This window comes from Chiloscyllium plagiosum, unplaced genomic scaffold, assembly GCF_037043375.1.
Source record: "Chiloscyllium plagiosum isolate Xiang-an unplaced genomic scaffold, Cpla_swu_hap1 HiC_scaffold_32, whole genome shotgun sequence".
In the NCBI taxonomy this organism is placed as follows: Eukaryota; Metazoa; Chordata; class Chondrichthyes; order Orectolobiformes; family Hemiscylliidae; genus Chiloscyllium; species Chiloscyllium plagiosum.
In genome coordinates, this window is record NW_028270170.1 from 47,126,683 (window position 1) to 47,141,888 (window position 15,206).

At 48.1% G+C, this 15,206-nt stretch overlaps 1 protein-coding gene across 1 annotated transcript in view; it reads right to left on the reverse strand.

Moving 5' to 3' along the window:
* Window positions 1–863: 863 nt before the first annotated feature.
* The window catches only part of LOC148141820 (C1q-related factor-like), a 59,981-nt gene continuing 45,638 nt past the window's right edge, over window positions 864–15,206 (reverse strand). Inside the window, exon 2 of the mRNA XM_087977664.1 lies at window positions 864–4,231. Within this exon, the coding sequence (XP_087833790.1) occupies window positions 4,052–4,231 (180 nt within the window). The 3' untranslated portion in view covers window positions 864–4,051. The remainder of the gene's footprint in view (window positions 4,232–15,206) is intronic.

Consider the following 15,206-nt stretch of genomic DNA (forward strand, 5'->3'; position numbering starts at 1 on the left):
AAAGGGGAATATAATAACGAAAATAACATTGGCAAAGAGACAATACAACAATAGAACTGTAGAATCATAGAATCCCAACAATGTTGAAGCAGGCCATTCGGCCTATTGAATCCACAGTGACCCTCAAAGATCATCTCACCCAGAAACCTCCCACCCTATCACTGTGAACTGGAATTTCCAATGGATAATTTACTTAACTATACAACTGAGGTAGTATGGGCTGAGGTTAGAAACAGGAAAGGAGAGGTTACCCTGTTGGGAGTTTTCTATAGGCCTCCGAATAGTTCCAGAGATGTAGAGGAAAGGATAGCAAAGATGATTCTCAATAGGAGTGAGAGAGGCAGGTAGTTGTCATGGGGGACTTCAACTTTCCAAATATTGACTGGGATCACTACAGTACGAGTACTATAGATGGGTCAGTTTTTGTCCAGTGTATGCAGGAGGGTTTCCTGACACAGTACGTAGACAGGCCAACAAGGGGCAAAGCCACATTAGGTTTGGTACTGGGTAACGAGCCCGGCCAGGTGTTAGGCTTGGAAGTAGGTGAGCACTTTGATGATAGCGATCACAATTCTGTTATGTTTACTTTAGTGATAGAAAGGGATAGGTGTACACCACTGGGCAAGAGTTACAGCTGGGGGAAAGGCAATTACAATGCGATTAGGCAAGATTTAGGAAGCATAGGATAGGGAAGGAAACTGCAGGGGATGGGCACATTAGAAATGTGGAGCTTATTCAAGGAAAAGCTCCTTAGTGTCCTAGATAAGTATGTACCTATCAGACAGGGAGAAAGCTGTAGAGCGCGGGAGCCATGGTTTACGAAGGAAGTGGAATCTCTGGTCAAGAGGAAGAAGAAGGCTTATGTTAGGATGAGATGTGAAGGCTCAGTTAGGGCACTTGAGGGTTACAAGGTAGCCAGGAAAGACCTAAAGAGAGAGCTCAGAAGAGCCAGGAGGAGACATGAGAAGTTGTTGGTGGATAGGATCAGGGTAAACCCTAAGGCTTTCTTTAGGTATTTAAGGCATAAAAGAATGACGAGAGTAAGATTAGGGCCAATCAAGGATAGTAGTGGGAAGTTGTGTGTGGAGTCAGAGGAGATAGGGGAAGCACTAAATGAGTATTTTTCGACAGTATTCACTCTAGAAAACGACAATGTTGTCGAGGAGATTACTGAGATACAGGCTACTAGACTAGGTTGGATTGAGGTTCACAAGGAGGAGGTATTAGAAATCCTGCAGAGTGTGAAAATAGATAAGTCCCCTGGGCCAGATGGGATTTATCCTAGGATCCTCTGGGAAGCCAGGGAGGAGATTGCCGAGCCTTTGGCATTGATCTTTAAATCGTCATTGTCTACAGGAATAGTGCCAGAAGACTGGAGGATAGCAAATGTGGTTCCCCTGTTTAAGAGGGGGAGTAGAGACAACCCTGGTAATTATAGACCAGTGAACCTTACTTCAGTTGTTGGTAAAGTGTCGGAAAAAGTTATAAGAGATAGGATTTATAATCATCTAGAAAAGAATAATTTGATTAGGGATAGTCAGCACGGTTTTGTGAAGGGTAGGTCGTGCCTCACAAACTTTATTGAGTTCTTTGAGAAGCTGACCAAACAGGTAGATGAGAGTAAACCGGTTGATGTGGTGTATATGGATTTCAGCAAGGCATTCGATAAGGTTCCCCATAGCAGGCTATTGTACAAAATGCGGAAGAATGGGATTGTGGGAGATGTAGCCGTTTGGATCAGGAATTGGCTTGCTGAAAGAAGACAGAGGGTGGTGGTTGATGGGAAATGTTCATCCTGGAGTCCAGTTACTAGTGGTGTACCGCAAGGGTCAGTGTTGGGTCCACTGGTGTTCGTCCTTTTATAAACGACCTGGATGAGGGCGTAGAAGGGTGGGTTAGTAAATTCGCAGACAACACTAAGGTCGGTGGAGTTGTGGATAGTGACGAAGGATGTTGTAGGTTACAGAGAGACATAGATAAGGTGCAGAGCTGGGCTGAGAGGTGGCAAATGGAGTTTAATGCGGACAAGTGTGAGGTGATTCACTTTGGTCGGAGTAACCGGAATGCAAAGTGCTGGGCTAATGGTAAGATTCTTGGTAGTGTAGATGAGCAGAGAGATCTCGGTGTCCAGGTACACAGATCCTTGAAAGTTGCCACCCAGGTTGACAGGGTTGTTAAGAAGGCATACAGTGTTTTAGCTTTTATTAATAGAGGGATTGAGTTCCGGAACCATGAGGTTATGCTACAGCTGTACAAAACTCTGGTGCGGCCGCACTTGGGGTATTGTGTACAGTTCTGGTCACCACATTATAAGAAGGATGTGGAAGCTTTGGAAAGGCTGCAGAGGAGATTTACTAGGATGTTGCCTGGTATGGAGGGAAGGTCTTACAAGGAAAGGCTGAGGGACTTGAGGCTGCTTTCATTGGAGAGAAGAAGATTGAGAGGTGACTTACTAGAGACATATAAGATAATCAGAAAGTTAGATAGGGTGGACAGAGAGAGCCTTTTTCCAAGTATGGTGACGGTGAGCACGAGGGGGCATAGCTTTAAATTGAGGGGTGTTAGATATAGGACAGATGTCAGAGGTAGTTTCTTTACTCAGAGAGTAGTAAGGGTATGGAATGCTTTGCCTGCAACGGTAGTAGATTCGCCAAGTTTAAGTACATTTAAGTCGTCATTGGATAAGCATATGGACGTACATGGAATAGTGTAGGTGGGATGGGCTTCAGATTGGTATGACAGGTCGGTGCAACATCGAGGGCCGAAGGGCCTGTACTGTGCTGTAATGTTCTATGTTCTATGTTCTATCTCTGGACACTATTGCCAATCAACCTAATCTGCACACCCTTTGTAGTTAACATAAATGGTGACTCAAAACTTTCCTCCCAGCATGTAAACAGTAAGCAGGTTCTAGGAGTTGGGGGGTGAAACCTATACATAAGCCCAGAAGATGTAAAAGCAGGAGACCATTCACTAATCAAGTCTGCTCCACCATTCAATGAGATTGTGAGTGATCTGATAACCATCAGCTCTATTTTCCTGCCTTAACTCCATAACCTTTGATTCCCTCACTGATCAAAAATCTATCTATCTCAGCCATGAATATATAGGGAAAAAGAAAATGATGCATATTTAGAGGCATAAAGCAAGACTCAAATGGTAACTTTGTATTGGTATTTGAAATGGAAAAGAATAGTGACAAAATATTGGAAGAGTTGAATGGTCAAAACAATAGATGGGGAGGAATCAACAAACAAGGTGGATTGTTAGGACTGCCAATAAGTCACCTTGTCAGGGGGCCAGATGTTGGGATTATCCAGGCCTATCAAGTTGTCACCTCATTAAGCCTCATGTGAGGTCCAGCCAGAGCAACTGCATTCATAAGTTCCATCTCAGAGATGGAGGTTCCATCTCTTTCCCATTAATTTTCATGGACAGCCTGTCAGGAAATTCTAAAATTCTATCCCAGATGAGAGTCCATGTCAACCCTGGGTCAGATGCTCCCTGCCTATCCTGGGTTAGACTTTCTGTTTATCCTGAGTCAGACACCCGGTCTATCCCGCGTTAGAGACTCACTGTCTAGCCAAGATTAGAGACTCCTGTTTATCCCGGGTCAGACACCCTGTCTAGACCAGATGAAAGACTCCCTGTCTATCTGGAGATGGTGATAATGATATTAATGTCAATTTAAAACAAAAGTCCTCCCAATGGCATGGTTTCTGTGTGAGTGAAAGTGGCAGTAATTACAGAGCTGAGAATGATCCAAATCCAACATCACTGCAAAAAGAAAACTTGCCAACACAATGCCAGCTGGGCACAGCAACTCCGGCTGCCCCTGCCTCAAACAGCAACCAACTGATCAGAGAAATGTCTGTAAGAGACTGAAAGGGAGAGAGCTCAGACGGCCCAAGCTGCCAGAGCTGCTGCTGTGCCGGTGATGGGCTGGGAACCGCTGCCTCATCCCAGCCGCTGCTTGCCTTGCAGCCAGACGGTACTGTGAATCGGAGAGGTTCCTGCTCTGGGGGAGGGAGGCAGGGAGGGGGCTGCAGCCTCAGTCCGTGTAGATGATAAATCCTGAAAACGTGCTGTACTTGTTGTAGTTGCCCCCATGAGCTTTGCCGCCGTCCAGTTTGATGTATACCTCATCCCCCGCGTCCAAGTGCAGAATGACACTGTTACTGGCGTAGTCATAGTTCTGGTCAGCATCCTGGGCAATGGCACTGGAGCGGACCTGAGAAAGGAAGGTATTGTGTCAGGGACATCAGCCATACTGGGTCAGGGCACGGAGCAGGGACAGGGGGGATCAGAGGGAGAGTAAGGGAGTAGCGCAACAGACAGAGAGGGAGACACGGTCAAATTCTGAGAGAGATTGAGGCAAAATTAAATACGAGAAGGAGCTCACAAGAGAGAGAGGAGACAGTGAACAACGGAGAGAGGAGACAGTGAACAAGGGAGCGACAAGTGAGTGAAAAAGGGAGAGAGAAGACAATGAACAAGGGAGAGAGGAGACAGTGAACAAGAGAGAGAGAAGACAATGAAAAGGGAGAGAGGAGACAGTGAACAACGGAGAGAGGAGACAGTGAACAAGGGAGCGATAAGTGAGTGAACAAGGGAGAGAGAAGACAATGAACAAGGGAGACAGAAGACAGTGCACAAGGGACAGAGGAGACAGTGCACAAGGGAGAGAGCGGACAGCGAACAAGGGAGAGAGAAGACAGTGAACGAGGGAGAGAGAAGAGAGTGAACAAGGGAGAGAGAAGACAGTGCACAAGGGAGAGAGGAGACAGTGACCAAGGGAGAGAGGAGACAATGAACAAAGGTGAGAGAAGACAGTGAACAACGGAGAGTGGAGACAGTAAACAAGGGAGAGAGGAACAGTGAACAAGGGAGAGAGAAGACAGTGAACAAGGGAGAGAGGAGACAATGAACAAGGGAGAGAGGAGACAGTGAACGACGGAGAGAGAAGACAGTGAACAATAGAGAGAGAAGAGAGAGTGAACAACGGAGAGAGGACACAGTGAACAAGGGAGAGAGAAGACAATGAACAAGGGAGAGAGAAGACAGTGCACAAGGGAGAGAGAAGACAGTGAACGAGGGAGAGAGAAGAGAGTGAACAAGGGAGAGAGAAGACAGTGCACAAGGGAGAGAGGAGACAGTGATCAAGGGAGAGAGGAGCCAGCGAACAAGGGAGAGAGGCGACAATGAACAAGGGAGAGAGACGTCAGTGTACAAGGGAGAGAGGATACAATGAACAAGGGAAAGAGGTGACAGTGAACAAGGGAGAGAGGGGACAGTGAACAAGGGAGAGAGAAGACAGCGAACAAGGGAGTGAAAAGAGAGTGGACAAGGGAGAGAGGAGACAGTGAACAAGAGAGAGAGGAGGTAGTGAACACGCGAGAGAGTAGACAGTGAACAAGGGAGAGAGGTGACAGTGAACAAGAGAGAGAGGTGACAGTGAACATGGGAGAGATGGGACAGTGAACAAGTGAGAGAGGAGACAGTGAACAAGGGAGAGAGGTGATAGTGAACAAGAGAGAGGGGACAGTGAACGAGAGAGAGAGACGAGACAGTGAACAAGGGAGAGAGGAGACAGTGAACAAGGGAGAGAGGTGACAGTGAACAAGGGGGAGAGGTGACAGTGAACAATAGAGAGGGGAAAGTGAACAAGAGAGAGAGATGAGACAGTGAACAAGGGAGAGAGGAGACAGTGAACAAGTGAGAGTGAAGACAGCGAAAAAGGGAGTGAAAAGAGAGTGAACAAGGGAGAGTGTAGACAGTGAACAAGGGAGAGGGGAAACAGTGAACAAGGGAGAGAGGAGACAGTGAACAAGGGAGAGAGGAGACAGTAAACAATGGAGAGAGGAGACAGTGAACAAGAGAGAGAGAAGACATTGAACAGCGGAGAGAGGAGACAGTGAACAAGAGAGAGAGAAGACAGTGAACAGCGGTGAGAGGAGACAGTGAACAACGGAGAGCGCGGACAGTGAACAAGAAAGAGAGGACAGAGAGAACAAGGGAGAGAGGATACAGTGAACAAGGGAGAGACAAGACAATGAACAAGGGAGAGAGGAGACAGTGAACAAGGGAGGGAGAAGACAGTGAACAGGGGAGAGAGGAGACCATGAACAAGAGAGAGAGAAGAGACAGTGAACAAGGGAGAGAGAAGACAGTGAACATGGGAGAGAGGAGACAGTGAACAAGGGGGAGAGAAGATAATGAACAAGGGGGAGAGGGGACAGTAAACAACGGAGAGAGAAGCCAGTGCACAAGAAAGAGACAACACAGTGAACAAGGGAGAGAGTAGACAGTGAACAACTGAGAGAGTAGACATTGAACAAGGGAGAGAGAAGACAGCGAACAAGGGAGTGAAAAGAGAGTGAACAAGAGAGAGAGGAGGTAGTGAACACGCGAGAGAGTAGACAGTGAACAAGGGAGAGAGGTGACAGTGAACAAGAGAGAGAGGGGACAGTGAACAAGGGAGAGAGACGAGACAGTGAACAAGGGAGAGAGGAGACAGTGAACAAGGGAGAGAGGTGACAGTGAACAAGAGAGAGGGGACAGTGAACAAGAGAGAGAGAGAGACGAGACAGTGAACAAGGGAGAGAGGAGACAGTGAACAAGGGAGAGAGAAGACAGAGAAGAAGGGTGAGAGAAGACAGTGAACAAGGGAGAGTGAAGACAGCGAAAAAGGGAGTGAAAAGAGAGTGAACAAGGGAGAGAGTAGACAGTGAACAAGGGAGAGAGAAGATAATGAACAAGGGAGAGAGGGGACAGTGAACAACGGAGAGATGACACAGTGAACAAGGGAGAGAGTAGACAGTGAACAAGTGAGAGAGTAGACATTGAACAAGGGAGAGAGAAGACAGCGAACAAGGGAGAGAAAAGAGAGTGGACAAGGGAGAGAGGAGACAGTGAACAAGAGAGAGAGGAGGTAGTGAACGCGTGACAGAGTAGACAGTGAACAAGGGAAAGAGGTGACAGGGAACAAGAGAGAGAGGGGACAGTGAACAAGAGAGAGGGGACAGTGAACAAGAGAGAGAGAGAGACGAGACAGTGAACAAGGGAGAGAGGAGACAGTGAACAAGGGAGAGAGAAGATAGAGAAGAAGGGTGAGAGAAGACAGTGAACAAGGGAGAGTGAAGACAGCGAAACAGGGAGTGAAAAGAGAGTGAACAAGGGAGAGAGTAGACAATGAACAAGGGAGAGAGGAGACAGTGAACAAGGGAGAGAGGAGACAGTGAACAAGGGAGAGAGGAGACAGTAAACAATGGAGAGAGGAGACAGTGAACAAGAGAGAGAGAAGACAGTGAACAGCGGAGAGAGGAGAAAGTGAACAAGGGAGAGAGGAGACAGTGAACAAGGGAGAGAGGAGACAGTAAACAATGGAAAGAGGAGACAGTGCACAAGAGAGAGAGAAGGGAGAGAACAAGGGAGAGAGGAGACAGTGAACAAGGGAGAGAAGACAGTGAACAGCGGAGAGAGGAGACAGTGAACAACGGAGAGAGCGGACAGTGAACAAGGGAGAGAGAAGTCAGTGAACAACGTAGAGAGGAGACAGTGTACAAGGAAGAGAGAAGACAGTGAACAATGATGAGAGCAGACAGTAAACAAGGGAGAGAGAAGACAGTGAACAAAGGAGAGTGGAGATAGCAAACAAGGGAGAGAGGAGACAATGAACAAGGGAGAGAGGAGACAGTGAACAAGGGGGAAGAGAAGATAATGAACAAGGGAGAGAGAAGACAGTGAACAAGGGAGAGAGGAGACAATGAACAAGAGAGAGAGAAGAGACAGTGAACAAAGGAGAGAGAAGACAGTGAACAAGGGGGAGAGAAGACATTGAACAAGGGAGAGAGAAGACAGCGAACAAGGGAGTGAAAAGAGAGTGGACAAGGGAGAGAGGAGACAGTGAACAAGAGAGAGAGGAGACAGTAAGGAATGGAGAGAGGAGACAGTGAACAAGAGAGAGAGAAGACAGTGAACAAGGGAGAGAGACGTCAGTGTACAAGGGAGAGAGGATACAATGAACAAGGGAGAGAGGTGACAGTGAACAAGGGAGAGAGGGGACAGTGAACAAGGGAGAGAGGGGACAGTGAACAAGAGAGAGAGAGACGAGACAGTGAACAAGAGAGAGAGGAGACAGTGAACAAGGGGGAGAGAAGATAATGAACAAGGGAGAGAGGGGACAGTAAACAATGGAGGGAGAAGCCAGTGTACAAGAAAGAGACGACACAGTGAACAAGGGAGGGAGTAGACAGTGAACAAGTGAGAGAGTAGACATTGAACAAGGGAGAGAGAAGACAGCGAACAAGGGAGTGAAAAGAGAGTGGACAAGGGAGAGAGGAGACAGTGCACAAGGGAGAGAGGAGACAGTGATCAAGGGAGAGAGGAGCCAGCGAACAAGGGAGAGAGGCGACAATGAACAAGGGAGAGAAAGATAAGTGTACAAGGGAGAGAGGATACAATGAACAAGGGAGAGAGGTGACAGTGAACAAGGGAGAGAGGGGACAGTGAACAAGGGAGAGAGGGGACAGTGAACAAGAGAGAGAGAGACGAGACAGTGAACAAGGGAGAGAGGAGACAGTGAACAAGGGAGAGAGGTGACAGTGAACAGGGGGGAGAAGTGACTGAACAAGAGAGAGAGATGAGACAGTGAACAAGGGAGAGAGGGGACAGTGAACAAGGGAGAGGGGAAACAGTGAACAAGGGAGAGAGGAGACAGTGAACAAGGGAGAGAGGAGACAGTAAACAATGGAGAGAGGAGACAGTGAACAAGAGAGAGAGAAGACATTGAACAGCGGAGAGAGGAGACAGTGAACAAGAGAGAGAGAAGACAGTGAACAGCGGTGAGGGGAGACAGTGAACAACGGAGAGAGAAGACAGTGCACAAGCAAGAGAGGACAGAGAGAACAAGGGAGAGAGGATACAGTGAACAAGGGAGAGAGAAGACAATGAACAAGGGAGAGAGGAGACAGTGAACAAGGGAGGGAGAAGACAGTGAACAGGGGAGAGAGGAGACAATGAACAAGAGAGAGAGAAGAGACAGTGAACAAAGGAGAGAGAAGACAGTGAACATGGGAGAGAGCAGACAGTGAACAAAGGGGAGAGAAGATAATGAACAATGGAGAGAGGGGACAGTAAACAACGGAGAGAGAAGCCAGTGCACAAGAAAGAGATGACACAGTGAACAAGGGAGGGAGTAGACAGTGAACAAGTGAGAGAGTAGACATTGAACAAGGGAGAGAGAAGACAGCGAACAAGGGAGTGAAAAGAGAGTGGACAAGGGAGAGAGGAGACAGTGAACAAGAGAGAGAGGAGGTAGTGAACACGCGAGAGAGTAGACAGTGAACAAGGGAGAGAGGTGACAGTGAACAAGGGAGCGAGAAGACAGTGAACAAGGGAGAGAGAAGACAGTGAACAGGGGAGAGAGGAGACAGTGAACAAAGGGGAGAGAAGATAATGAACAAGGGAGAGAGGGGACAGTGAACAAGGGAGAGAGAAGACAGTGCACAAGAAAGAGACGACACAGTGAACAAGGGAGAGAGTAGACAGTGAACAAGGGAGAGAGGTGACAGTGAACAAGAGAGAGAGGTGACAGTGAACATGGGAGAGATGGGACAGTGAACAAGGGGGAGAGGTGAAAGTGAACAAGAGAGAGGGGAAAGTGAACAAGAGAGAGAGATGAGACAGTGAACAAGGGAGAGAGGAGACAGTGAACAAGTGAGAGTGAAGACAGCGAAAAAGGGAGTGAAAAGAGAGTGAACAAGGGAGAGTGTAGACAGTGAACAAAGGAGAGGGGAAACAGTGAACAAGGGAGAGAGGAGACAGTGAACAAGGGAGAGAGGAGACAGTAAACAATGGAGAGAGGAGACAGTGAACAAGAGAGAGAGAAGACATTGAACAGCGGAGAGAGGAGACAGTGAACAAGAGAGAGAGAAGACAGTGAACAGCGGTGAGAGGAGACAGTGAACAACGGAGAGCGCGGACAGTGAATAAGAAAGAGAGGACAGAGAGAACAAGGGAGAGAGGATACAGTGAACAAGGGAGAGAGAAGACAATGAACAAGGGAGAGAGGAGACAGTGAACAAGGGAGGGAGAAGACAGTGAACAGGGGAGAGAGGAGACCATGAACAAGAGAGAGAGAAGAGACAGTGAACAAGGGAGAGAGAAGACAGTGAACATGGGAGAGAGGAGACAGTGAACAAGGGGGAGAGAAGATAATGAACAAGGGGGAGAGGGGACAGTAAACAACGGAGAGAGAAGCCAGTGCACAAGAAAGAGACAACACAGTGAACAAGGGAGAGAGTAGACAGTGAACAACTGAGAGAGTAGACATTGAACAAGGGAGAGAGAAGACAGCGAATAAGGGAGTGAAAAGAGAGTGGACAAGGGAGAGAGGAGACAGTGAACAAGAGAGAGAGGAGGTAGTGAACACGCGAGAGAGTAGACAGTGAACAAGGGAGAGAGGTGACAGTGAACGAGAGAGGGGACAGTGAACAAGGGAGAGAGACGAGACAGTGAACAAGGGAGAGAGGAGACAGTGAACAAGGGAGAGAGGTGACAGTGAACAAGAGAGAGGGGACAGTGAACAAGAGAGAGAGAGACGAGACAGTGAACAAGGGAGAGAGGAGACAGTGAACAAGGGAGAGAGAAGACAGAGAAGAAGGGTGAGAGAAGACAGTGAACAAGGGAGAGTGAAGACAGCGAAAAAGGGAGTGAAAAGAGAGTGAACAAGGGAGAGAGTAGACAGTGAACAAGGGAGAGAGAAGATAATGAACTAGGGAGAGAGGGGACAGTGAACAACGGAGAGATGACACAGTGAACAAGGGAGAGAGTAGACAGTGAACAAGTGAGAGAGTAGACATTGAACAAGGGAGAGAGAAGACAGCGAACAAGGGAGAGAAAAGAGAGTGGACAAGGGAGAGAGGAGACAGTGAACAAGAGAGAGAGGAGGTAGTGAACGCGTGACAGAGTAGACAGTGAACAAGGGAAAGAGGTGACAGTGAACAAGAGAGAGAGGGGACAGTGAACAAGAGAGAGAGGGGACAGTGAACAAGAGAGAGAGAGAGACGAGACAGTGAACAAGGGAGAGAGGAGACAGTGAACAAGGGAGAGAGAAGATAGAGAAGAAGGGTGAGAGTAAGACAGTGAACAAGGGAGAGTGAAGACAGTGAAACAGGGAGTGAAAAGAGAGTGAACAAGGGAGAGAGTAGACAATGAACAAGGGAGAGAGGAGACAGTGAACAAGGGAGAGAGGAGACAGTGAACAAGGGAGAGAGGAGACAGTAAACAATGGAGAGAGGAGACAGTGAACAAGAGAGAGAGAAGACAGTGAACAGCGGAGAGATGAGAAAGTGAACAAGGGAGAGAGGAGACAGTGAACAAGGGAGAGAGGAGACAGTAAACAATGGAAAGAGGAGACAGTGCACAAGAGAGAGAGAAGGGAGAGAACAAGGGAGAGAGGAGACAGTGAACAAGGGAGAGAAGACAGTGAACAGCGGAGAGAGGAGACAGTGAACAACGGAGAGCGCGGACAGTGAACAAGGGAGAGAGAAGTCAGTGAACAACGTAGAGAGGAGACAGTGTACAAGGAAGAGAGAAGACAGTGAACAATGATGAGAGCAGACAGTAAACAAGGGAGAGAGAAGACAGTGAACAAAGGAGAGTGGAGATAGCAAACAAGGGAGAGAGGAGACAATGAACAATGGAGAGAGGAGACAGTGAACAAGGGGGAAGAGAGGATAATGAACAAGGGAGAGAGAAGACAGTGAACAAGGGAGAGAGGAGACAATGAACAAGAGAGAGAGAAGAGACAGTGAACAAAGGAGAGAGAAGACAGTGAACATGGGAGAGAGGAGACAGTGAACAAGGGGGAGAGAAGATAATGAACAAGGGAGAGAGGGGACAGTAAACAACGGAGGGAGAAGCCCGTGCACAAGAAAGAGACGACACAGTGAACAAGGGAGGGAGTAGACAGTGAACAAGTGAGAGAGTAGACATTGAACAAGGGAGAGAGAAGGCAGCGAACAAGGGAGTGAAAAGAGAGTGGACAAGGGAGAGAGGAGACAGTGAACAAGAGAGAGAGGAGGTAGTGAACACGCGAGAGAGTAGACAGTGAACAAGGGAGAGAGGTGACAGTGAACAAGAGAGAGACGGGACAGTGAACAAGAGAGAGAGAGACGAGACAGTGAACAAGGGAGAGAGGAGACAGTGAACAAGGGAGAGAGAAGACAGAGAAGAAGGGTGAGAGAAGACAGTGAACAAAGGAGAGTGAAGACAGCGAAAAAGGGAGTGAAAAGAAAGTGAACAAGGGAGAGAGTAGACAGTGAACAAGGGAGAGAGAAGATAATGAACAAGGGAGAGAGGGGACAGTGAACAACGGAGAGACGACACAGTGAACAAGGGAGAGAGTAGACAGTGAACAAGTGAGAGAGTAGACATTGAACAAGGGAAAGAGAAGACAGCGAACAAGGGAGAGAAAAGAGAGTGGACAAGGGAGACAGGAGACAGTGAACAAGAGAGAGAGGAGGTAGTGAACGCGTGACAGAGTAGACAGTGAACAAGGGAAAGAGGTGACAGTGAACAAGAGAGAGAGGGGACAGTGAATAAGAGAGAGAGGGGACAGTGAGCAAGAGAGAGAGAGAGACGAGACAGTGAACAAGGGAGTGAGGAGACAGTGAACAAGTGAGAGATTAGACATTGAACAAGGTAGAGAGAAGACAGCGAACAAGGGAGTGAAAAGAGAGTGGACAAGGGAGAGAGGAGACAGTGAACAAGAGAGAGAGGAGGTAGTGAACACGCGAGAGAGTAGACAGTGAACAAGAGAGAGAGGGGACAGTGAACAAGGGAGAGAGACGAGACAGTGAACAAGGGAGAGAGGAGACAGTGAACAAGGGAGAGAGGTGACAGTGAACAAGAGGTGGGGGGACAGTGAACGAGAGAGAGAGACGAGATATTGAACAAGGGAGAGAGGTGACAGTGAACAAGGGAGAGAGGTGACAGTGAGCAAGGGGGAGAGGTGACAGTGAACAAGAGAGAGAGGGGACAGTGAACAAGAGAGAGAGATGAGACAGTGAACAAGGGAGAGAGGAGACAGTGAACAAGTGAGAGTGAAGACAGCGAAAAAGGGAGTGAAAAGAGAGTGAACAAGGGAGAGAGTAGACAGTGAACAAGGGAGAGAGGAGACAGTAAACAATGGAGAGAGGAGACAGAGAACAAGAGAGAGAGAAGACATTGAACAGCGAAGAGAGGAGACAGTGAACATGGGAGAGAGAAGACAGTGAACATGAGAGAGAGGAGACAGTGAACAAGGGGGAGAGAAGATAATGAACAAGGGAGAGAGGGGACAGTAAACAACGGAGAGAGAAGCCAGTGCACAAGAAAGAGACAACACAGTGAACAAGGGAGAGAGTAGACAGTGAACATCTGAGAGAGGGGACAGTGAACAAGGGTGAGAGTAGACATTGAACAAGGGAGAGAGAAGACAATGAACAAGGGAGAGAGGAGACAGTGAACAAGGGAGGGAGAAGACAGTGAACAGGGGAGAGAGGAGACCATGAACAAGAGAGAGAGAAGAGACAGTGAACAAAGGAGAGAGAAGACAGTGAACATGGGAGAGAGGAGACAGTGAACAAGGGGGAGAGAAGATAATGAACAAGGGAGAGAGGGGACTGTAAACAACAGAGAGAGAAGCCAGTGCACAAGAAAGAGACAACGCAGTGAACAAGGGAGAGAGTAGACAGTGAACAACTGAGAGAGTAGACATTGAACAAGGGAGAGAGAAGACAGCGAACAAGGGAGTGAAAAGAGAGTGGACAAGGGAGAGAGGAGACAGTGAACAAGAGAGAGAGGAGGTAGTGAACACGCGAGAGAGGAGACAGTGAACAAGGGAGAGAGGTGACAGTGAACAAAAGAGAGAGGGGACAGTGAACTAGGGAGAGAGACGAGACAGTGAACAAGGGAGAGAGGAGACAGTGAACAAGGGAGAGAGGTGACAGTGAACAAGAGAGAGACGGGACAGTGAACAAGAGAGAGAGAGACGAGACAGTGAACAAGGGAGAGAGGAGACAGTGAACAAGGGAGAGAGAAGACAGAGAAGAAGGGTGAGAGAAGACAGTGAACAAGGGAGAGTGAAGACAGCGAAAAAGGGAGTGAAAAGAGAGTGAACAAGGGAGAGAGTAGACAGTGAACAAAGGAGAGAGAAGATAATGAACAAGGGAGAGAGGGGACAGTGAAAAACGGAGAGACGACACAGTGAACAAGGGACAGAGTAGACAGTGAACAAGTGAGAGAGTAGACATTGAACAAGGGAGAGAGAAGACAGCGAACAAGGGAGTGAAAAGAGAGTGGACAAGGGAGAGAGGAGACAGTGAACAAGAGAGAGAGGAGGTAGTGAACACGCGAGAGAGTAGAAAGTGAACAAGGGAGAGAGGTGACAGTGAACAAGAGAGAGAGGGGACAGTGAACTAGGGAGAGAGACGAGACAGTGAACAAGGGAGAGAGGAGACAGTGAACAAGGGAGAGAGAAGACAGTGAACATGAGAGAGAGGAGACAGTGAACAAGGGGGAGAGAAGATAATGAACAAGGGAGAGAGGGGACAGTAAACAATGGAGAGAGAAGCCAGTGCACAAGAAAGAGACAACACAGTGAACAAGGGAGAGAGTAGACAGTGAACAACTGAGAGAGGGGACAGTGAACAAGGGTGAGAGTAGACATTGAACAAGGGAGAGAGAAGACAATGAACAAGGGAGAGAGGAGACAGTGAACAAGGGAGGGAGAAGACAGTGAACAGGGGAGAGAGGAGACCATGAACAAGAGAGAGAGAAGAGACAGTGAACAAAGGAGAGAGAAGACAGTGAACATGGGAGAGAGGAGACAGTGAACAAGGGGGAGAGAAGACAGCGAACAAGGGAGTGAAAAGAGAATGGACAAGGGAGAGAGGAGACAGTGAACAAGAGAGAGAGGAGGTAGTGAACACGCGAGAGAGTAGACAGTGAACAAGGGAGAGAGGTGACAGTGAACAAGAGAGAGAGGGGACAGTGAACTAGGGAGAGAGATGAGACAGTGAACAAGGGAGAGAGGAGACAGTGAACAAGGGAGAGAGGTGACAGTGAACAAGAGAGAGAGGGGACAGTGAACAAGGGAGAGAGGAGACAGTGAACAAGGGAGAGAGAAGACAGAGAAGAAGGGTGAGAGAAGACAGTGAACA